At 41.8% G+C, this 24,174-nt stretch overlaps 1 protein-coding gene across 2 annotated transcripts in view; it reads right to left on the bottom strand.

The window, feature by feature from the left end:
* Positions 1-24,174, bottom strand: part of arhgap27l (Rho GTPase activating protein 27, like) — an 86,028-nt gene that overhangs the window by 15,230 nt on the left and 46,624 nt on the right. Inside the window, exons 7-17 of one of the 2 annotated variants that reach the window (XM_034189803.1) lie at positions 21,659-21,724; positions 21,471-21,575; positions 19,068-19,148; positions 17,178-17,183; positions 12,517-12,597; positions 10,145-10,212; positions 9,965-10,052; positions 8,128-8,229; positions 7,613-7,711; positions 7,401-7,473; positions 7,100-7,219 (exon numbers count right to left, since the gene is read on the bottom strand). In XM_034189803.1, the coding sequence (XP_034045694.1) occupies positions 7,100-7,219; positions 7,401-7,473; positions 7,613-7,711; positions 8,128-8,229; positions 9,965-10,052; positions 10,145-10,212; positions 12,517-12,597; positions 17,178-17,183; positions 19,068-19,148; positions 21,471-21,575; positions 21,659-21,724 (889 nt within the window). Of the gene's footprint in view, positions 1-7,099; positions 7,220-7,400; positions 7,474-7,612; positions 7,712-8,127; positions 8,230-9,964; positions 10,053-10,144; positions 10,213-12,516; positions 12,598-17,177; positions 17,184-19,058; positions 19,149-21,470; positions 21,576-21,658; positions 21,725-24,174 lie in introns of both variants that reach the window. The other variant, XM_034189802.1, reaches the window with a different exon arrangement.

The raw sequence follows: 24,174 nt of genomic DNA, 5'->3' as shown, positions 1-24,174 counted from the left end.
CAAACGTTTATGTGGTGTTTAAGGAGTCTTTTTATGGCGTCTCCTGTCAAGGTGTTCAGAGATGCAAAAGTCTGGAACGTAACCAAAGTAAAATACAGCCACAAATTAATTCCTCAGACTGGGCACCCAGTCCAAAAGCAGACTGAGGTTATTAGGACCAGATGTGACATGCACAAGAACACAACCAGAATGACGTACGATAAGCACCAGACCTGTGACCTGATGTGAAACAAACACATTCTGTCTCCCCTCACTGCAGCGCAGCTACAGTCCTGCCACATGTTGCAACCCCAAATCAGAAAAACCTGAGACAATTGCAGATAGAATGAACCCAAGATATTTCATGTTTTGTGTGGTCAGTTCATTTAATTTGTTAAAATACGTCCATTCCTGCATTTAAGGCCTGCAAGACTTTCTAAAAAAGAGTTAGGATGCTAACAGTACGGTCACATTAGCTACAAATGACGGCGACAAGCAGCTGGATTTTTCACTTGATGGGCATTCCCAGGGCGTGCACGGTCACCTCTCCATAAGATGTCTTGTAAATCACGTCAGAGGTGTTATCTGGTTACAAAAACAGCATTTTTAGAATTAGAAGTGTTTATTTCTCGCTACCATTTTCAAAAATATATGAGAAACCTATTAGATTTATATAGAAACACAGCTGTTTCAGAGCATATTCAGCCATCTTGGATTATTTTGTTAAAATAACCACCCATCTGACATCACACGACCTATTCACTTGGATTGGCAGACGCCATGTTATGTTGGTCAGCATTTGCATAAGATAGACGTCTGATCTATTTTGGACCTGCCTAGCTGAGCAACCATTGTTTTTTGCCACTGCAAAATGCCCACTCTGATTGAAAATGAATGGCAAGTCATCGCTTTTCCTCTATCAGCCAAGACTCTGTGAGTCATTATTGCATTTTTAATTTCCAATTTCTCTACACATTCTGGATTGGGGACAGGTCAGGACTGAAAACAGACAACAAAAGAAAGGAAAATCCACACACCGGTAAAGCTCCCAAAATCTTTAACTGACCAAAGCAGCGTTTCGACCCTGAGGTCTTCTGCAGGCAACTATCAATAGTTCTATAATTGCCTGAAGAAGACCTCAGGGTCAAAACATTGCTTTGGTCAATCAAAGATTTTGGGAGCTTTACCGGTGTGTGGATTTTCTTTCTTTTTGTTTGCTGTTCTTGATTGTCCTGCACCTGGCCTAATTAGGGTTGGATGTGCGCACAACTACTATTTTTATTTCAGGACTGAAAACAGGCCAGTCCAGCATCCATACCCTCTTCTTCCACAGCCACACCTTTGTAATGTGTGTAGAATGGTGGTTCCTTGTTGATTTGTTGAAAATGCATGGATGTCCCTGAAAAAGCTGTTGTCTTGAAGGCAGCATATGTTAGTCCAAAATCTCTGTGTATTTTTCGGCATTGATGCTGCTACCCAGAGGTGTCAAATCCAGCTTCAGAAAGTAAAAACCCTCCCATGTGTTGCATCTACCTGTGCACCTAAAACAGGTCATCTTAATAATTAGCTCATCTACCTGCCTGAAGAGCTGAACTAATTACACTCAGCTTGTTTATTGGGAAGATGGAACAAATATGGGGCTGGACTTTTACTTTCTGAAGCTGGATTTGACACCTCTGCTGCTATCACAGAAGTGTAAGTTACCTTTTCCAAGGGCACTGACACAGTCCTATACCATGAGAGACCCTGGCTTTTGGAATTCTGGATGATAACAGTCTGGATCATCCTTTTCGTCTTTGGTCCAGAGTATACTGCCTGCATTTCCTCCTAAAAAGACTTAGAATACTGATTCTGACAATACACATTTACATTGTGTGACAGTTTAACCCAGATGCCTCTGCGCCCAGAGAGGTCAACACCACTTCTGAACAAGGTTAACATAAGGCTTACTTTTTGCACAATAAACTTTTAAGAGCCATTGTAATGATTGACCTTCTCAAAATAATCCATTGCCTGTGTGGTTATATCAGCTATTGATGAATTAAGCATCTTGATATAGTGCTGTCCGAGGGATGAGAGATCACAAGTGTTCATCTTAGGCTTGTGTCCTTGCCCGTTACGCACTAAAATTCCTTCAGATTTCTTGAATTGTTTAATGATATTATGCACTTTAGAGGAAGAAATATGTAAATCCCTTCAATCTTTCCTTGAGGAACACTGTCTTTAAGTATTTGTATTAAGTTTATATTAAGTAAATTTATATTAAGTAATCTTCTCATGCATTTGTTGAAAAACTGGAGATCCTTTGCCAATCTTTGCTCCTCAAAGACAACCGTTCGTTGATGCTACTTTTTACCAAATCATGGTTACAATCATCTGTTTGAAATAACATTAGTTATTTATTTACCTCATAACAAGCACAAAATTGACCTCATGTTTTTGCAGTGTTGTAGGCCAGGAATTTAAATTGATCACACAAAACATAAAATATCTATCTGCAATGAAATAGAAGTCAAAGTAAATATATAAAGAATAGGTGTTTTTTTATTTATTTGTTTTATCAAATTATCATTCTTCATATCGTTCTCACTTTTTCTCATTTTGGGTTGTACACAAATTTAAAAAATGATACAAGTACAGAAAATACAAATGTTATTTGATGATTTGACAGCTTCACACATGTATCATAACCTGGAAAGAAAGAAACAAGTGCAGCCATACATCAAATATTGTCTTCATATATGATAATTTGCTCTCCAACATTTGATAAAGTGGGCAACAGTTGAGAGAGAGAGAGAGAGAGAGAAAGAGAGAGAGAGCTGTGTGAGATTATTTATGTGTTTGATGCAACTCATTCTACATATTTAAGGGCCCCTTCACACATAGTGCGAATAAGTACAACACAGGGAAACTCACGGCGAAACAGCTTGTATGAGCGAACCAGGAAACATCCCACTGATGGGTGTGCATGATCCCAGTGCGATGGTTTGTGCACACAACAGTGTCTTTTGAGCAGGAACACAGTGCGAGTAGCTGCATGGGACGAGTTGTACCACATCGCACTGCTGATGTAGAGGAAAATAAAATAAAGACCAGCTGTATAATTAGTGACCGTCACTGGATTGATATAAATAATATATAAAAGGGCATGCAATACAGAACCCTGCGGTTAAATTAAAAACAAATGCCACTCATGGGATTCAAACCCGCAAGCTCTGATTACCAGACAGAACATTACCACTGTGCTACAATTACTGTCTTGTAACAGGAGCGTGAAATGGCTAAAATCAACAAGCAGATAAATGAATTTTCTAAAAAAAAAAAAAAAAGCACTGTGATAACTCACCAAGCGACGTTTTTTATGACGTATTTCTGCTGATGCGTGACTGAAAGTGGCGTATTTGTCACACTGTTGGCTTGTCCTGGTCCTGCGGCGCACTGCTCACAGCCCTCACGGACCACCTGTCATGTCCTTTCAGACATGACATATAGATCGCCTGCTGTGTGTCCACATAAACTGACAGCCCGTTTCTCCAGCCCATTGCAAAAATGATATATGTTTTTATGTATTTCCACACAAGCACACACATGTGTGTCCATCAAAACACGGGACCTGTGCTGCAGCTGTGATGTCCAGAACCGGAGACGTCTCAACAGCTGTGGGCAGTCAGCCACGCCCCCTGTCTTGTCAGCGCACAGACCAAGATGCTATTCTGTCATCATATGAGAGATGCCTCGCCTGCGGGGGGGTGGGGGTGCACGGGAAACACACATACACATGATGTGGGGGAACCGACACTCTGGCACGCCACATGTGCACTAGGCAACTTCACAGTCATGGGGACACTTAGACAAATTTCACATCCAGCTCGACAGTGCCAAGCGAGCGGTGTTAGATGTTCACGTGTGTCAGCTGGAATTTGGCCGACACCTGCCGCGAGAGGGTTCAATGGGCTTGCACAGCACACACTCTGTCTTATAGCCGCTGGTGCGTGCAAACAGTTGTAGCAACTGGTGTACGAAGCGTTAGAAGCAGCTACGAATTTACACGTTTTGCATACGATTCCTGCTTCAGGTGCACTTAATGCACAATTCGACCAACTTCTCACTATGTGTGAAGGGGCCCTAAGGCTTGTCCTGTCATTCAAAGTCACGCCTATCCTTCTCACTGAAATATTACCCTCTTATTCTTATGAGTTCATGCAAGGACCCCGTGCTCTCTGCTGTGGCGCACACAAGATTTGTGCAGTTTGATCCCTCAGCTGGCCCAAGACTCACATCAACAGAACAAAAACTGAACCAATCCCTGTCATGGCGGGCGGCTGCCCGATACCAGGAGCGGGTGGACCCATGGTACAAACTCCCAAACCAGGCTTTGTGGTATAACAAGCCATCGTGTTTATTACAGGCAGAGGATCTGCACACAGGTGGACAGATAACGGAGTAGAGGTACAAGCAGGGCGAGGCACAAACGTAGTCATTTCCAGGCAGGGGTCTGAGGCACGAGCAAACACGGGCATGTAGGCTGAGGCAAAAAGGCGCGGTCAAGAAACTCAGAGCAAAGAACTGGTACACGGCAAGACTAATCAGGACAGAGAACAACAATGCTGGAGAGTGTGCTGGAAGCGACAACAATCTGGCGAGGGACTGTGAGACTGTGAGGGTTTATATGCATGTGGACTAATTAGGAACAGGTGGTGTTAACAAGATACATGTGAGAGGAAGGATCCAGAAAGGGGGCATAGCTAATGAACAAAGATACTATGTGTGCAAGACAGTGAGGGTAGAGAACACAAGGTGGAGTGAAGAAAAGACAAAGATATGTTAACAGGTGCACAGAGCGTGAGAGAAAGGAAACACAAAGCAGACAGAGGTAAAGTGAGAGACAGGGACACATGGCAGGTGCAGAGAGAACATAATCAGATATAAGTGAGGGACGAAGACATGAAGGCATTTGCAGGGTGCGGAGTGAAACAGAACTCAGAGGGGAACCAGGGAACTATGAACAGAACATACTATGGCTGGAAGCAGACAAGACATGAGAACTGATCGGAAACAAATACAAGAGCAGAACTAGACTAGGAAAACAAGGTGATGAATAAACTATTAGAAGGAAACAAACTACAAGAAAACAGAAAGCAAAACCCCGGTATAAAGCACAATAGATAACACAAATGAGAAAATACACAGATGATAAACTAATGATCAATAATGCAAACATAATCTGACAGAACAAAACTAGAACAGAAATGGGAATAACCATATGATGAAAACAAAATAACTAGTGAATCATGACAAGAACAAAGTGACAAGAAAAACATGACAGAATAAATCCTAATGAAAATAAAAATTAATAAATCAAAGCTGAAAAGAACAACAAAAAGGGGAAAACCCAGAATAAACCCCCAGATCTGGCCGAAACCGTGACAATCCCAACTAGACTGACTTATATTTGACCCCATATGGCTTAGGTCTTGGACCAAGGAGATACGTAAAGACCTCTAACGCAAAGTCCAGAGGAACAGGAAAATAAATGGACCCAATTTAAAATGCAATGGACCAGAAAAGAACTGAGATGATGGAGAACCCACAGCTATGAAATATGCTAGCTCCAACTCTTACAGTAAATAAGTCAAGTTCATCAATTATCACTTCTGAAGAGGAATTTAATTATGTAAACACGTAAACTTCAAAGCAAAACCTATACACAGGTTCGGTCAGTACTATGTTGGGGGGTTGACTTCTTTGTGAATTCTGGTGTTCCACAGTAATGTGTTCTGGCTCCTATACTGTTCAGTTCTTGCGCGGACTGCGTGTTGGGTGAGGAATGTTCTACTGCCCTTGACTTAGATGATGTTGTGATCTTGGTGGCATCACTGGATATCCTGATTGCAGCATTTGAGAAGCTAAGGAAGGAGTGTGTGGTTTTGTGATTGTACTGGATCCAGATGAAGATCCAAGCTTTCAGTGGCTTCCTGGACTCAGCCATTAGAAGTGTATCTGTATGTGGTGAAAGGGTTAAACGTGTAGAAAGATTCACTTATCTCAGCAGTGACATTCACATCTTTGGGTCCTCAACCTTTGAGATACAGAGACGCCTGGGAAGAGTTTATGGAGTCATGAAGTCACTGGACATTGGTGTTATGTTTGGTGATGCATATATTTTTGCAGGATAATGAAGGTCCAAGTCATTAGGACCTTGGTGCTTCCTGTCCTACTGTATGGTTGTGAGACTCTAACCAGTGACCTAACATGTCAATTGGGTGTCTTTCATACCAGGTCTGTTTGGAGAATCCTTGGGTACCACTGGAATGACTTTCAGTTCCATTTACTTATAGAATTTCAAATCACAACATACGGTAATTCACCCCAAAGCGCTTCACGAGGGACAGATCTAAGTGTTCCCACCCCTCTGAGCAAGGTGGTAAGGAAAAACTCCCTCAGGGTTTTTGTGATTGGAGGAAAAAGCTTCAAGCAGACCAGACTTGGAGGGGTGACCATCTGCTAAGGCCATACTACCAAAAAAAAAAAAAAAAAAAAATCAAATAAACAAAGCATAACAAAGAAATGTCAATCATGCAAAGACCGATATGATGGAAAAATGGTTGCAAGTCATTTTCCAGTCGAGTGGTCATAGTGACCAGCAGTCGAATGGGTGGTAAAGATTGTAGACCCATAAGGAGTGTTCACTACTGTCAGCCGAATACTCCAGTCCTACAAACCATAGCAACCCCAGCTGCATTTTTAATCCCTCAGTGTCCATATCAGTCCTCAGCAGACTGCAACACATTCGACATTTGACTTTGTTTCAAATGAACGGTTACTCAGCCACAACATTTTATCCATGTGGTGTGTTTCTCTGGACATGATCCAGCACACATGTGCCTCAGTGTTCAGGACCTCAGTGGCTGGAAAAGGTGAAGGCCATGTCTATATTTCTGTTGGGTGCAGCAGGGACCACTGCAGTTCCTGTGGCTTGGTGGATACACAACTGTGCTGCACCAGTGAACCTCGACCTGACCTGACCTAAATGTGGTTGGCCATTGGCCAAGCAATGTCAGGTAAACACAGAGACACCCTGATACCAGAAGGAGACCGTTTTTTTTGGAAAAAGTGTTACCTTGAATGTAGCCCCTCTCTTTGACGCTCTGCAGAGTCGGCCTCCGCTGGAGAAATCGCCGCAGTTTGTTCCGAATTCGTCTCTGCTCAGAGTCAGCTGCCCCGGATAAACTCAGAGTCGCTAAAATATCAACAAAAAGGACAGCAGATGTAATGACATAGAAGATCTGTAATGGTCATGTTGCATTCAGGGACACAGAGGTAAGCAGGAACCCAGATTATAACAGCAAACTTCCATTTTTTTTTTTGGGGGGGGGGGGGGGGGGGTTATTATTAAAAAAGAAAAACTAAAGTGAACTCACATGTCCTTTTTCGGTCTTTGTCCTCTTTGTCTGAACCCACCTCATCCTCCTCCTCTGACAGATGATCCTGGTCCTGAAACAGCAGCATTCCACTTTTAGCAACAAATAGTCCAGAATAATATCATGACTTCACTCAGTCTGTGTGCTTTGGTCTCAAACAAATCCAGAATTTAAGGTCAGCTAAGCTAAATATGTCTCTTTGCATTTGGTACCAGTTGTGCGATGGAGTCCATGATAACTCTGTGCCAGTCACAGATGATGCTTTCAGTGTCGTACTGTATCAGGTACTCGCAACCCTGACGGGTCTTCAGCTGCACACAGACAAGGTCATGACAACATATCAACAACAACACAGGGACGGTCTGCGGTCTGAAGTGCAACAGTCTTCAGGCAAATAATCACCTAACAGATAATCTGTAATCAATCTAACAGTGACATCATAATTACCTTAATTAAAAGTACATGTTGCAAAACATTTTCCCAAATCCATCAGTGTAAATGCAATGTAATAGTGACAGTGTACAATCCCACAAATGGCCTGTTATGAGGAAATCTGAGAACATGTTCCAAACAAAAACTTTGAAAACAGAACCAAACACCAGGGGGCAGAAAAATCCACCCAAAACATTAGTATTTTAAAAGTACATCATATTATGGCAGGGTCCTAACAGTGATGGAAGTGTAGCTCAGCAACAGACGGTTACCATAGTAACAGAGGTTAGCATACCTCTAGAACATTCTTCTTGGAAGATTTGTCCTTGGAAGCCCAGCTGATTGAAGCTCCCCTCAGTTCAATGGTGTATTCGGGAACAATCTGTGAGGCTTTAGTCTGAGGAAGACACGCCATCATCATTAACTTAAATATCATCATCATCATCAACAGAAATGTTATCATCATCATTAACATAAATATCATCATTAGACATAAATGTCATCATCATCCTCATCAACAGAAATGTTATCATCGTCGTTAATATAAATATCATCATTAGACATAAATGTCATCATCATCCTCATCAATAGAAATGTTATTATCATCGTCGTTAACATAAATATCATCATTAGACATAAATGTCATCATCATCCTCATCAACAGAAATGTTATTATCATCATCGTTAATATAAATATCATTAGACAGAAATGTCATCATCATCCTCAACAGAAATGTTACTGTCATCATCATTAACATAAATATCATCATTAGGTAGAAATGTCATCATCATCATCCTTATCAACAGAAATGTTATTATCATCATTGCCATAAATATCATCATTAGACATAAATGTCATCATCTTCATTATCATCATCTTCATTATCTGCATCCTCATCATAACTGTCATCATTCTCCTAATCTTCATCGTCATTAAAATTGTCACAACTGTCATCGTTACAGCAGTCATCATAATAAATATGATCATCATAATAAAATTTCATCATCTTCATTATCATCACCATCCCCATCATAACTGTCATCATCATCACCACCATCTTCATTATCATCATCACTGACATACGGGTGTCTGTAATATCTGTAATGGTACTTTTTCACGATTTTTGACTTCTTCATATAATTTCATTTGTGATTTCATCAGGACGTCATTGATACCATTCATTCATTCATTCATTCATTCATCTTCTACCGCTTTGTCCAGTTATGGGTCATGGGGGGCTGGAGCCTATCCCAGCAGTCATAAAGCGCAAGGTGGGGTACACCCAGGACAGGACCCCAGTCTGTCGCAGGGCCACAAACAGAAAAACAAACACAGACACACCCACGGACAATTTAAAGATTTCAGTCCACATAACCTGCATGTCTATGGAAGTGGGAGGAAACCGGAGCACCCGGAGGAAACCCATGCAAACACGGGGAGAACATGCAAACTCCACACAGAAAGGCCACGGGAATTGAACCCATGACCTTCTCGCTATGAGGCAACAGTGCTAACCACTAAGCCACCGTGCTACCGTCATTCATACCAATCAATCACAAATATTTTGCTGATCAATAAATGCTTTCGATCATCCATCTAGGCTTCTAGGTTGTTGAGATCCACAAAAAAAGGTGTTTATGGACAATGTTTTCCTTGATCTTGATCTTTGATGACTTCAAAATCTAGCCAACTTTATATATCTGTCCAAGTAATATTCCCACCAAGTTTGAAGGAAATTTGTCCATCAGTTCTGAATGATCTTGTCCACAAGTATGTGTGCTTGTGTGCACGTACGCATGCATGCACCCACACACACAAACAAACAAAAATAATATCCTACTGTCTAATTCCAAAATCAGTCATGTGAAAGCCTTTGAATTAAAGCTGAAATTTGTAACTACAAGATCATCTGGATTGTTTCATTTTAACTACACTGTGTTGTGTACAGACACAACATTACAAAATTTTATTTTCTGTTTATATTAAAGATGTCAATTCAGGGAAGAAAAAAATATGCTCATGAGGGGAGACGAGGTGGAAACCCAGAATATTTGTGGGCCGCTCTGACTAATTCTAGATTTGAAATCAGCTGCTTTTCCACAAATGTCCAGTAGGTTTAACTGCTTCTTACAGCATTTCCAGCTGCAGCAGACTTGGGATCTCTGTGGAATGTGAGGATTCCTCCATGCAGAACTGTCCAGGACTGAGACCAGTTCTTCCTGTCCAACACAAATAACAAACACACTGATCCAAAGACTCAACATCTAAAATAATAATAATAAAATACCAAAGAAACAATGAAAACTCTCACCTGATTTTTCTGCCGTTGTCCACCACTTTGGTCTTATTGAGGATCCCAGCTTTCTCCAGCATGTGGCACTGTAGACACAGAGAGACAAATAAGTACCTTTCTGTTCACAAAAGCTGCCCAAACACTCCTTGAGGACATGATACGAATGTGTGTTTTGCTGTTATTGTAAAGGAGCCGTACTGCATCACGTGTGGAGGAGCAACTGTGCTACAGACGTGCATCTCGGTGAGATCAGATTCATGCAACACAACAGTTCAAGCATGTTCACAAGTTCTACAATGTGAGTGGGGCCGTGGTGAGAGGCACCACGTTGTTACATACTACACAAATAACGTATGTTCACGAGCAGTGATGCCGGTAACGTGTTACTCTAATCTGATCGCTTTTAACAAGTAATCTAATGTGCTCATCTTTCCAAATCAGTAATCAGATTAAAGTTACTTCTCCAAGTCACTGTGCATTACTATTATTTTTGGATTGCGGGTCGACTGCAGCATTAAATTGTCCCGTGACAGGGGGGTTGGGGTTCGACTGTACTGCCCACGTCACCCACTTTCCGTGAGCTGTGAGCTTTTGATCCACGGTTTTCTGTAGCAGCTGAGAGCTGAAAAAACAGTTATCTCTCAAAGCGCGGTGACGAGACCACACCTGCACTGAGTTTTACAAAGACATTTTTACGTTTTTTCCCTCCTTTATGTAAAATTCTGAACGCCGCTCTGTGTCTTCTCCCTAAAAAGAGTTGATCTGTGATGCGTTAACAACGAACACTTTTTTCCCCCACACAAATACACCTCAACTTTCTTTCTGAGGACGACATGACGTAAAAAACACTGAAAAACTTTCTTACTTGTCAATCCGGTTGTGTTTTCTGCATAAATAAACATTATCCATTCTTCCTGCTCAAATGCCAAAGCAGGGGCGAATCCAGATGGAAGGGGTGCGTCGGGCAGGGCAGGGACCCCCCACCCCACCCCCCAACAACACCCCTAGATTAAAGGTCCACTTTTGAAACCTCTTTTTTTACTAATACTACTTATAATAATAATAATAATTAATTTCAACAACTACAATGTTTAAAGGTTAGAAAAATGTTAAAGAATTTAAAAGTTACATTTACAAACAATGTAGGTTAGAAATTGTAAGTTTTACTGTTACAGTGCTGTCAACAGTTAAATATGAGGACAAGAAAGATGTCTTTATTTTATTTTTTATTAAACAAGTATTTTTGTTCACTGAAGTCAAGAAAGGGAGACTATAAAGTGACTATTGGGAAAACGGGTTATCATTTACATGTTAAGGTGGTGGGGGGTTGTCAGCAGCTGCTGAAAGTAACGAGTAAAGTAACTAGTAATCAAACTTAGTTACTTTTAAAATTGAGTAATCAGTAAAGTAACTAAGTTACTTTTTCAAGGACTAATCATTAATCAGTAATTGGACAACTTTTTCAAAGTAACTGTAGCAACAGTGTTCACAAGTGCATAAGTAAGTAAGAACAGAATTCCATCTTTCAGGGAATGAAAATATTCTTTCCATTGCACAAATGGAAAACATTCATTGTTTTATATGTCAACTAAATATATCCACGTCATTTAAAATTTGACTTACAGGAATCCAACAGCAGGGGGCAGAGTCGGTTTCTGTGTCCAACCAGTAACCAGGCCAGTCGACACACGTACCGGCTGAGCAGATCGTAAGCCCAGAGGAGCTCCGCAGTTTGTGTGGAAGCCATAGACTGTATATATGTTGAAACACGTCTACTTCCCTGAATCCAGGCCGCTAAAGGTGTCCCCACAACACTGCAGCTAAACATCTTGAACATATTTTGCATTCTGAGAAATAATTTCTCAACATTGCACCCAGTGAGTCAAAACTTCACACATTCTGGAGAAATGTTGGTTTCTCAGAATGCAAAATATGGAGAACCGCAGTCTACTTTTTCTGGGTCGTTTGTCAATTTGTCAATCGCCTCTCGTAGGTAATTAATTACTTTAAACTGTGGCGTGAACCGGGACATTAATAGAGAAACACAACCATATTTTAACCAAGCGGTGAGCTTCCATTGGCTCAGATGAGGGTGCTATATTCCTTCTCAAAACTTGATGAGATATGATACATTAGTCCAGTATCTATACAGTCTATGGTTTTAACCCCATGCATAAAAATCCTAAACTGCTGCCAGAAAAAGTAAGTTTTATTCATACTGGAGTCATAAGATTTTGGATCCTTTATGTGAATGTTAAGAAACAAAACTACAGTGATTCAAAAGAAAATCCTTTTCATGATTTAAAAGTTTTAAAAAATGAGAAGGGACTACAACCTTAAGAGACAGAAGGTCACAGAACATCAGAGAGCAAAGAGACAGGTGAGTGTACCTGTGGACTGTCAGGGGAGTGCCCCCTGCTGGACACCTCGCTCTGGTTGGATGTGATCCTCCTGTGTCCTGGAATAAACCTCTGCACGCGTGCATACACACCCACAGACACACACACACACAAATACACAGAGAGTGTGTTTTTGTTGCTGCTTGTGTACTGACCTCTAACTCTGAACTACCTAAACTGTTGTACTAGCCTGCCATCAGCGTTAATCTTAATCTAACTAAAACCCAAGGATTTGGTCCATCCTCATCCCTCTGTCTGTTCTGGGTCTGTGCATACAGTGCTGGTCTGGCAGACAGGGCCAGAGACTTGTTGGGCAATAATCTATTTTTTTTTTTTTATCTCTACCGAGTGACTGTTGGAACAAATTTGTCACCAAAACATTAATAGTAAGTCCCTTCAGCTGCTCCCTTGTTTTCACTCTGGGTTGCTACAGCAGATCCAAAGTGGGCCTGCATGTTGATTTGGCACATGTTTTACACCGGACGTCCTTCCTGACGCAACTCCACATTACATGGAGAAATGTGGCAGGGGTGGGGTCTGAACCAGGAACCTTATGCACTGAAACTAAGGGCACTAACCACTCGGCCACCACCTTTGCTCACCAAAACATTAATAAAAACTTTAAATTTTCTCAAACACTTACATTTTAAATATTCTTCTCACCTATTATTTAGTGAATTGTGCTACTTAAAAAATAAATAATTAGACTATTTCAGGGTTTTTTTCATGACTGACCCTTTATAGTGTTTGCGATTTATTATAGTATTCATTCATTCATTCATTTTCTGCTGCTTATCTGGGTCCGAGTCACAGTGGCAACACACCAAACAACTCATCCCACACTTTGCTATCCCTGGGCAAATCTAGTGAGTACATCTCCTGGTTGTCTCCCTAGGGAGGTCTTCCGGGCACGCACAACTAGGAGGAGGCTCCGGGGAGACCCTCAACATATGGGAGGGATTATATTTCCCTGCTGGCTTGGGAACACCTCAGGATTCCCCAGGAAGAGTTAGAGGAATTGGACAAGGATAGGGAAGTGTGGGATGAGCTGCTTGGTCAACTGCCACTGTGACCCAGACCCAGGTAAGTGGCGGGTCACTTCACAATCTCAAATCTGTGAGAGCACTGGTTTAGAAAAAATGTCAAAATGTATAAAGTCCATCCTCGCCCATCAGATGCCAGATTTATTCACATTATTGTGTTTTTCTGTCCTGGTACAATAATGATACAGTGTGTGTATACAATGTCATCTGGGCACAACGTACATGGCATTTGATTTTTCAATAAAAGAAAGTTTTTTTTAAATAAAATATGAGGTTCCTTTGCAATAAAACTGACAAAAAAGAAAGAAATGAGCCTAAGATAATATTTAGTTGTTTGTTTTTAAAACTAGTTTGTCAATAGCAAATTCGAAACGACTTTTAGGTAAAATGAGTACAAGGTACAATGGAAGCTGTATGTCAACAAAATATTTGGACTAGGTATTACTATATTAAAATTCTACAAATATATCTGGCATTTTTACAACTTTCTGAAAAGAGTAGACTAGTACAAACTATAATGTACAGTCTCCTTTTCCCCAGATTTTTTTCCGATGTCAGACTACATGTATGAAATGAAATGCTCAGATATTAAGATTTAAGCTGCATGTACAAGACAGTGCTCCCCTAAAACGAATGTTCAAAGTCCTAACACGCTGACGTACATTACATGTTCATACATGTACATGAATATCACTTTCACCCTGCTGGTTACTGTGAACCACAAAGCCAATGAAGGGAAAAAAAAACTACAAATCTGTGCCATAATTCTTCTGAGTAGTATTGCTGAAGTCAGTGGTTTGTGATGGTCTACAGTCACTGCCCAAGAGGCTTCGGAAAATAAAATAAAAAAAACAACTTGTGAGTAGTACTTGTACTTAGTAACTTTTATTGCAGCCTCGTGGTTCAAGGACTGACAGAATGGCTTTGTAGGAACATGTACAAATATTTTTGGTTCATGATGAAACTATGACGCCGCCACAGATCACGTCGTTAAACACTGCTAACTATTTGTTACATTATCAAGTTACAGATGAGGACAAAGTTATTAGACCCCCTAATGAAATTGAACATTTTTGTCAAAATTTTCCAAAGTGCTTTATTTTAACAGACCAAAGAATTTTCAACACAGCATTTCTAAACATCCTAGTTTTATTTTGGATACTGACATTATTTTACGTTGTACACAGAAACAAAATTATTTTACAAAAAAACAAAAACATCCATCCATTTTCTTCCGCTTTATCCGGAGTCGGGTCGCGGGGGCAGCAGCTCAAGCAAAGCCACCCAGACCTCCCGATCCACACACACCTCCCCCAGCTCCTCCGGGGAAACCCCAAGGCGTTCCCAAGCCAGCCGAGAGACGTAGTCCCTCCAGCGTGTCCTGGGTCTTCCCTGGGGCCTCCTCCCGATGGGACGTGCCCGGAACACCTCTCCAGCGAGGCGTCCAGGGGGCATCCAGAAAAGATGCCCGAGCTACCTCAACTGGCTCCTTTCGACGTGGAGGAGCAGCAGCTCAACTCCGAGCTCCTCCCGAGTGACCGAGCTCCTCACCCTATCTCTAAGGGAGCGCCCAGCCACCCTGCGGAGGAAACTCATCTCAGCCGCTTGTACTCGCGATCTCGTTCTTTCGGTCATGAGTCAAATCTCATGACCATAGGTGAGGATCAGAACGTAGATCGATTGGTAAATCGAGAGCTTTGCCCCCTACTCAGCTCTCTCTTCACCACGACGGTTCGATACAGCGACCGCATCACTGCAGATGCTGCACCGATCCGTCTGTCGATCTCACGCTCCATCCGTCCCTCACTCGTGAACAAAACCCCGAGATACTTAAACATCTCCAATTGAGGCAAGGACACTCCACCGACCTGAAGAGGGCAAAGCACCTTTTTCCTGTTGAGAACCATGGCCTCGGATTTGGAGGTGCTGATTTTCATCCCAGACGCTTCACACTCGGCTGCAAACCGCCCCAGTGCATGCTGAAGGTCCTGATTTGACGAAGCCAACAGAACCACATCGTCCACAAACAGCACAGACGAGATTCTGTGGTTCCCAAACCAGACCCCCTCTACACCCTGGCTGCGCCTAGAGATTCTGTCCATAAAGATAATGAACAGAACTGGTGACAAAGGGCAGCCCTGGCGGAGGCCAACGTGCACTGGAAACAGGTTTGACTTACTACCAGCAATGTGAACCAAGCTCCTGCTGCGGTCGTACAGGGACCGGATAGCCCTTACCAAAGGACCCCAGACCCCGTACTCCCGGAGCACCCCCCACAGGGTGCCCCGAGGGACATGGTCAAATGCCTTCTCCAGATCCACAAAGCACATGTGGACTGGTTGGGTGAACTCCCATGAACCCTCGAGCACCCGATGGAGCGTGTAGAGCTGGTCCAGTGTGTTGCGACCAGGACGAAAACCACACTGCTCCTCCTGAATTTGATGTTCAACTATCGGTCGAATTCTCCTCTCCAGTACTCTGGAATAGACCTTACCGGGGAGGCTGAGGAGTGTGATCCCCCTGTAGTTGGAACACATCCTCCGGTCTCCCTTCTTAAACAGAGGGACCACCACCCCTGTCTGCCAATCCAGAGGGACTGTCCCTGACCGCCACGCGATGTTGCAGAGGCGTGTCAGCCAAGACAGTCCCACAACATCCAGAGACTTAAGGTACTCAGGACAGATTTCATCCACCCCAGAAGCCTTGCCACCGAGGAGCTTTCTAACCACCTCTGTGACTTCGGCCTAGGTAATGGATGAGTCTGCCTCTGAGTCCCCAGTCTCTGCTTCCTCTTCGGAAGACGTGATGATGGGATTGAGGAGATCCTTGAAGTATTCCTTCCACCACCCGACAACATCCCCAGTCAGGGTCAACAGCTCCCCACCCGCACTATCTACGGTGTGGGTGGGGAGTTGCTTCCGCCTCCTGAGGCGTCGGACGGTTTGCCAGAATTTCTTTGAGGCCGACCGATAGTCCTCCTCCATGGCCTCCCCGAACTCCTCCCAGACCCGTGTTTGTAACAAACCCTGTTTGTTACAAACAGGGTAAAAATTATTACACCCCCACCCGATGCTAATAGTCAGTAGTGCGTCCTTTTTGCTGGATAACAGCCTGCAGTCATTTGTTATAGTTTTCAACAAGTCTCAGACATGACTCCTGAGGAATCCCAGCACATTCTTCTTTTGTGAATCTCTCAAGCTCCTCTGGATTTGATGGTCTTTTGGCATGGACCTTGGTCTTCAGTTCAACCCACAGATGTTCAGTGGGATGAAAGTCGGGGCTTTGTGCAGGCCAGTCAGTAACGTTCACTTTGGTCTTCTGGAGATACAGTAGTTCTTCACCAGGAGTGGTGTGTGTTTTGTGTCGTTGTCTTGTTGGAAGACAAAACAAAGACTGAAACCCAGTTTTCCTGGTGACTGCTTTAGATTTTCTTGTAAAAACGTCACCTATTATTCTTTCTTCATGGTTCCTTCCACCTTGAGGAGATTCCCACTTCCAGACACACTGAAGTGTCCCCACAGCATTAATACTCCCACCGTCGTGTTTCACTGTGGGGACATTGTTCTTTGGGTTATACATCTGTCCCTTCTTTCTCCAAAAATAAGCAACATCTCCATGGCAAAAGAGCTCCACTTTCATCTCATCTGACCAAAGGACACACTTCCAGTGTGCATAACCTTTCTCCAGGTTGTCCTTGGCATACTTCAGCCTGGCTTCAAGGTGTCTCTTCTGCAGTGGAGTTTGAGGTCTGTAACCTCCGTCCATACCTGTCCAGGGCTCTACTGATTGTCTTCTTTGAGAAGAGACTCTGCTGAGTCCCTTACTAGGGTCTTGGCAGTTGTTCTGGGGTCTTTACTCAGATTTCTCACATTTTTTTTTTTTTTACCAGAGTCTTTGAAATCTTTCTCTTCCTTCCTCTGCCAGACTTGTTCTGCACTGTGTGGTTCTCTTTGAATTTCTTGATGTTACTTCTCACTTCAGTTCTTGACACTTTGAAGCGCTGTGATTACTTTGAGTGTCCTTCTTCTGCTTTGTGAGCATCAACAGTTCTTTTTCTCAAGTCTAAAGTGATTTTTATTGATGTGTTCTCCAGCGACAGCTGGAACCCTCACTGAAGTCTTTATACTGTGTGTATACTGGAATTTCCAGACTATAAGCCACTACATTTTTCACACGCTTTGAACACTGCTGCTTTCACAATGATGTGGCTAATTTATGGATTTTTACAGGCTTTTTCATAGGTCGAAATACTTCAGTTGATGCTGTCAGTTGATTTCCTGAAAGCTCTGCATCAGAATTGCACCGTCAGATCAGTTACCGGAGTGGAGCCCCCCCCACCGGTTCTCTATCTTGGCACAAGAAGTCGAAAAAGTTACAGTGCCTCATTAACGCATCATTTGCCATAGACTCCATCCGATCCTGGCTGCATGCGATGAGAGTTAGAAAAATAAAAAGTTAAACTTACTCAATTCTCTGTGTGGAGCAGAGACACCGTGCGTGTGCTGGATGATGTACACATCAATATTTACGTGTAACACTTCAGGGAAAAAATAACATTTACGTTATGTATTTAATTAAAAGTTAAAAAAATCTTTCTGTCTAACATCTTTCTGTGTAAATATCTCATGTTACAACGTGGAGACCTGTGGTTTATAGACAAGTGCGGCCTATTTATGTACAATTTCTTTTTTCTTTTTAAAATTGGTAGGTGAGGCTAATATTCAGGTGTGCTCTATAGTCTGGAAATTATGCTAACTTGATTTTACAAGCTTTGAGCATCACAAAGGCCAGTTCTTAAGGGGGCTTATAATTTTGCCCCTGGTAGTTTGTGGGTTTTGTGAAATAATTTTCTTTCTTTGTGTAAAGTAAAATAATGTAAACATCCAAAATAAAACTAGGATGTTTAGAAATGCTGTGTTGAAAATTCTTTGCTCTGTTAAAAAAGCACAAGAATACATTAAATTTCAAAGGGGGGGGGGCTACAAATTTTGTCCTCATCTGTATAAACAGTAGTAAGAAAAGAAGATTTCTTCGCCCACTTGTAACATGTATGATTCACAATTCACCAGCCAGCACTAATTATAATCAATAATCTATTTCTCACATAAAATCATTTTAATGTCAGTAATTTGTGAGGGATTTTTTCATCCCACTGTTTAGAATTTAATAAATACAAAACTCAGGTTTTATATTTATTAAGTTAATTATACCAAAAAAGGGGATCTGGTGTTTATCATAATTACTGAAAAACTGATGATTATGATATTCAAGAAAACAGCACATTTTTTCAAACTGACATTTAATTATGGAGAACCTATTATTTCATTTTAATTTTGTTTGTGTAACACAGTGATTCATTATAACCTCCACTCGACTATAATTTTCTTTATGTGTTAAAATGTCTGAGATAAAACTGATCTGCACACTTTACATGAAAAACAGTTTTAATAAAATGAAAACAAACAAAAATAAAAATTCAAACACACTCACATCAACAACAGCAACACTTTGTCTCCAGTTCTTCAGCACTCCATCCTCATCAACTCCATTTCCCATCAGCCTTTGTGGTAAAACTGGGAGCTGCAAGAATCAACAAAATAAATGAAAAATTAATTAAGAGACTTACAACACATCCAGACACAGATCCTGATCCACACACACAGATCTGAATCCACACACAGATCCGGATCTACACATTCAGATCCAGATCCAGTCTGAAAAGTACAGCTATAGAGATGCATGGTGTACACACACACACACACACACACACACACACACACACACACACACACACACACACACACACACACACACACACACACACACACACACACACACACACACACACACACAGCTGAGGTCATCATCACTTCCTGTCCATACATCCAGACCTTTATTTTATACTTTCCACCTGTACCAGTTAGTGATGCAGGTAGACAGCAAGCTAAGAAGCCACATGACCCCACCTGGTTTGATTGACAGTTCAGTGTAATGTCCTGTGACCTGCTACAGTCATGTGTCGTCATTCAGAATCATTTCTTCAGTCTGAAAGAAGCCTGAAGATAAGTTTCACATCATTTGTTCACGTCATTTGGTCCAAAGTAGGTTCCAAGCTCCTTCAGCTGGATTGGATCTCAGTCTGGATCCACATAAAGTTCTGATTGGATGACAGTCTAGTAGCAGGTAGCTCAGTGGCCAATATATAGACCAGCATTAGGTCCCTGCTCGTGCTCTGTCTGTGTCCTTGGACACTTGGGGCCTGATTTAATAAGATCTCAGATAATGAGTGCTAAATTTCGTGGGCAATCCAAACTTTTTCGCGCTGGGGTGGAGACTGTTTTGTGAGTGATTCACGAACAGCAAATGTGCAATCGATAGCAGGTGATTAAGTGATCTTAGGGAGACCACCAGGGGGCACCCTCACCAGATGCCTGAACCACCTCAGTTGGCTCTTTTCAATGTAAAGAAGCAGCAACTCTACAAATACACATGGAAGCCAACTCAGTACTCAAATAGCAGTACATTTTGTTAATTTATTACTGATGCACACAGTAACGCACATAGCAGAATGCACACCCAGTGCATACAGACATGCAGCTCGGAGACTTTGAGGGACGAAGCCCAGATGTTGTGCACACATGTAGTTGTGTGCAGTGGTGGAATGCACAGACACCTGGCTGTGTAATGACAGAAAGCACAGCTGCGTGCGCTCTGTGCATACAGTTGTTTGTGTCTGTTTCACAGGCAGAACACACACATGGCGCATACAGATGTGCGTACATCATCTCCCTTAGAATCTAAGATGCGGTATGTGTATGTGTTTATTTGTATGACACATCAATGACTGTACATTTATTCTTGAAGAAATGAACACAAAATAAATCAATAAAATCTTTAAATATGCCTGACGTTTACAATGAACGAGTTTTATTTATTCTGTGCACCTGAAGGCAGCGCTCTCTGTGCTACCGGAACGCAGTCTGTCAAGTATAACAAATTAACACCACTGTTTCAAAATCACAAAATACAGATGCGATCAGCACCCACTAAGTTTAATTTTGACCTTGATACTCATAAGTGGAGTATGTGTGCAAACTTCACATAATCGCATGTTCCCTCCCAGAATTTTGCACACTCATGTGGACAAACCCCAGATTGCATATTCTTAAAGGCAAATGTGTTAAATTGACAATACGCTCTATTTTGTGCATTTGACAGACACAATCCCGGTTGCGTGAGTAAATCAACATCCTGTTGTATTTGCAAACGCAAACATATTTAGTAAATCAGGCCCTTAATCTGCATTGTTCATCCAACCTGCTGTAAATGGACACCTCTCTTGGCTGGGAAAATAACCTATGATGGACTTGTGCCCCCATCCAGAGGATGAGTTGGAGACCCTCGCCCACTTCTTGCTATAGTAATCGAGGGATAAGAAAGAAGAAGAAGGACCTTTATTGTCATTGCACATACATACAACTAAATGTATCCTCTGCATTTAACCCATCCGAATTATAGTTGAACACAATCCAACCACTAGAAGCAGAGGGCAACCACAGTCTGGCGCCCAGGGACCAACCTCCAATATAGAGACACTGTCTTGGTCAGGGGCAGAGAAAGAAGCAGACCCTAAACAAGCATGTTTTTGACTGTGGGAAGAAACCAGAGTGCCTGGAGAAGCACATGTGGGGAGAACATGCGAACTCCACACAGAAAGGACCATGTAGGAAGCAGTCCCAGGACCTTCTTGCTGTAAGGCAACAATGCTAACCACTAAGCCACCGTGCCAGGCACCAACGGGCCTCAGGGCCTATAAAAGACTTACGTCTTCTCATGGTATTTGCAGCTGTCAGAGTGGTAATAGTAGCATCAATTAATTTCTTAGTAGCTGTAATGTTTTACCTGCTGGTGTGTTGGGCTGTCAACGTCAGTGGAAGTTGTCCTGCCTGAAGGAGCAGTGACATCCAGCTGAGCTCTAGGAATCAGGCCTAAATGCGGCTTAGCACGCTGGGAAAAAAATTCGAAAAGCAGCAGGTGGAATGTGAGATGAAGCCGGGTCAGACTGGAGAATCCCAAAGAAACACGTGTACCTGTGTGACGTCAGCTCTGGTGTCACTCTTCCCGCCCACAGGATAGTCTTCTTCTGGCAGTGGAGGCTTCAAACCAATCAAAAGACAATTGCAGTACCAGTTAGTTATTCATGTATTCATTGGGGGTTATGGAGCAGCTGTAGCCTATCACTACGGTGATTTGCCAAGAGGTGGAGTTACACCCTGGAAAGGCCGCCAGTGTATTGCAGGGCCACACAGAAACAGACAAACACATTCACACCTATGTATATATAAACTTTATTTACAGACTCAGGGTCCAGTTTATACACACAAGACATATACACTTACATTATAAAACATAAAAAAATCATCCACCTTAACCCCCCCCCCCCCCCCCCCCCCACACACACACACAATATATTTACATAAAAAAATCAGATTAGAGATACATACAATTGGCTTTTCCAATGTTTCCATATGTCAGAATTGTATTGAGTGTCACTTTCCTTTATATTGGACAAACACATTATGATACCATTTCTTGACTCAGTTAACCTACGCATAAATTTATACATGAGGTTCCTCATTAGAGCCTGAAATGTGGGTGCATTTGCAGTGACAAACAGAGTACTTGCGCTTTCCCATCTTGGAGCCTTCAGCAAAATTCTAAGCGCATCATTATAAGCCACCTTGATCTTATTCATCTTTGCTTTGCTATAGCTACACCAAAGATGGGCTGTATACAGTGAAGTACAGTAAGTTCTAAAGAGAGATATTTTAACATCATTAGTACACATATAAAATTTGCGTGCCAGCATATTCGCTTGAGCATACAACTTGCAACACTGACGCTGAATATCATCATCATCACATAAGTCATTCCTAAGAATATGACCCAAGTATTTTGTTTTAATTACATTTGCCAGCTCACTGTTATTTAAATAAAAAGAAGGGAACTGTAATTTTTTATCCTCCTTGGAACTGGCAATCATTACAACACTCTTTTTTGAGTTATATTTAATGTCATACTCTATCCCATACTCTGAGCAGGCTCTGAGCAATTGCTGGAGACCAGCACTATAGGGAGACAGGACAACTAAGTCATCAGCATACAATAAGTGATTAATAACCTTATCCCCAACCATACATCCAGTCCTACAGTCCTTTAATTTCCTGGACAGATCATCCATATAAAGACTAAAAAGAACAGGAGAGAGAATTCCACCTTGCCTGACACCATTGGTAACCAGGAAATGACTAGAAGATGCCTCGCCCCATCTGACCTGCATGGTTTGATGAGAATACCAATACTGCAAGATGCGTATCAAGTATAAAGGAACTCCTCGTTCATATAGTTTTAAAAACAATTTCCCGTAATTAACACGGTTAAACGCCCTAGATGCATCTAAAAAACCACATAAATATTGTGGAGTTCTTCTTCTTATATGTTGATATAAGCTCCTTTAATGCATAGATACACAAATCTGTTCCATGTTTATGTTTAAAACCAAACTGATTATCAGTTGTCACCACATGTCCTTGCAGCCTCTCCAAGATTATCCGCTCTAATACTTTGGAAATTATGCTAGCAAGTGCAATGGGTCTATAGTTGTCTATACTAGATGCTTTACAAGTTTTATCTTTGATAACGGGAACCAACAGTACAGACAACAAAGAGTCAGGTAATACACCATGTGCTAACAGGCCTGAGAAACACAAAGCAAGCAGCACTGAGAGTCTATAACTAGCATACTTTAGATGCTCAACAGTAATTTGGTCAGTACCACTGGCTTTATTTACTGCCAGCTTTCCAATGGCATCACACACCTCATCTGGTCTAATAACCATACCATCATCATAAACAACATCACCAACATCAAAAGCAGCACTTTCAACACAGTTAAAAATTTCCCCAAAATGCTTCGCCCATAACTCTGCAATATTCCCATCCCCAGATATACCATTTACAGTAGATGGAAGAGGCATCTTGCTGTTGTTAATAACTTTAACTTCTTTCCAGAAATCCTGGACATCATTTTGATGGAGTTTTTTAGCCATTGAGTTAGCCCTCATCATTTGCTCATTTCTTTTCACATAGCGCACAGCAGATTTAAACCTGGCATTAGTGGTCTTCTTATGCTGGAACTCAGGGCCATATCTCAATTTTCCAGCAACTGCCCAGTTTCTTAAAGCTTTTTTAGCCTCTGAGTGAAACTCCAGCACATACTCATTCCATCCAGGCCTGATATTTTTTTTCTTGTCATGAGCAAAAAACTTACCATCATTAATCAAACACTTCACTATATTTTCATACATATTAAATAAGTTATTCTGGTGGTCCTGATTTTGGCAGTTAATATCACAAGATAATACTACATGTGGTATATGTACACTGCTGAGGCTTTTATCTGTTAATATATTATATTTCCAAAGGTCATATTCAGAGAGCTTAGCCCAGTCTATTTTCCTACATGCATGTTGACGTTTATTATTGCTAGACAGTTCTGGTAGACAGCTCAGGTTTAATGACATAGAGACAGGAATGTGGTCTGCTA

The sequence above is a fragment of the Thalassophryne amazonica genome, chromosome 16, assembly GCF_902500255.1.
Source record: "Thalassophryne amazonica chromosome 16, fThaAma1.1, whole genome shotgun sequence".
NCBI classification, from domain to species: Eukaryota; Metazoa; Chordata; class Actinopteri; order Batrachoidiformes; family Batrachoididae; genus Thalassophryne; species Thalassophryne amazonica.
This window is presented reverse-complemented; position numbering and strand designations above follow the sequence as displayed.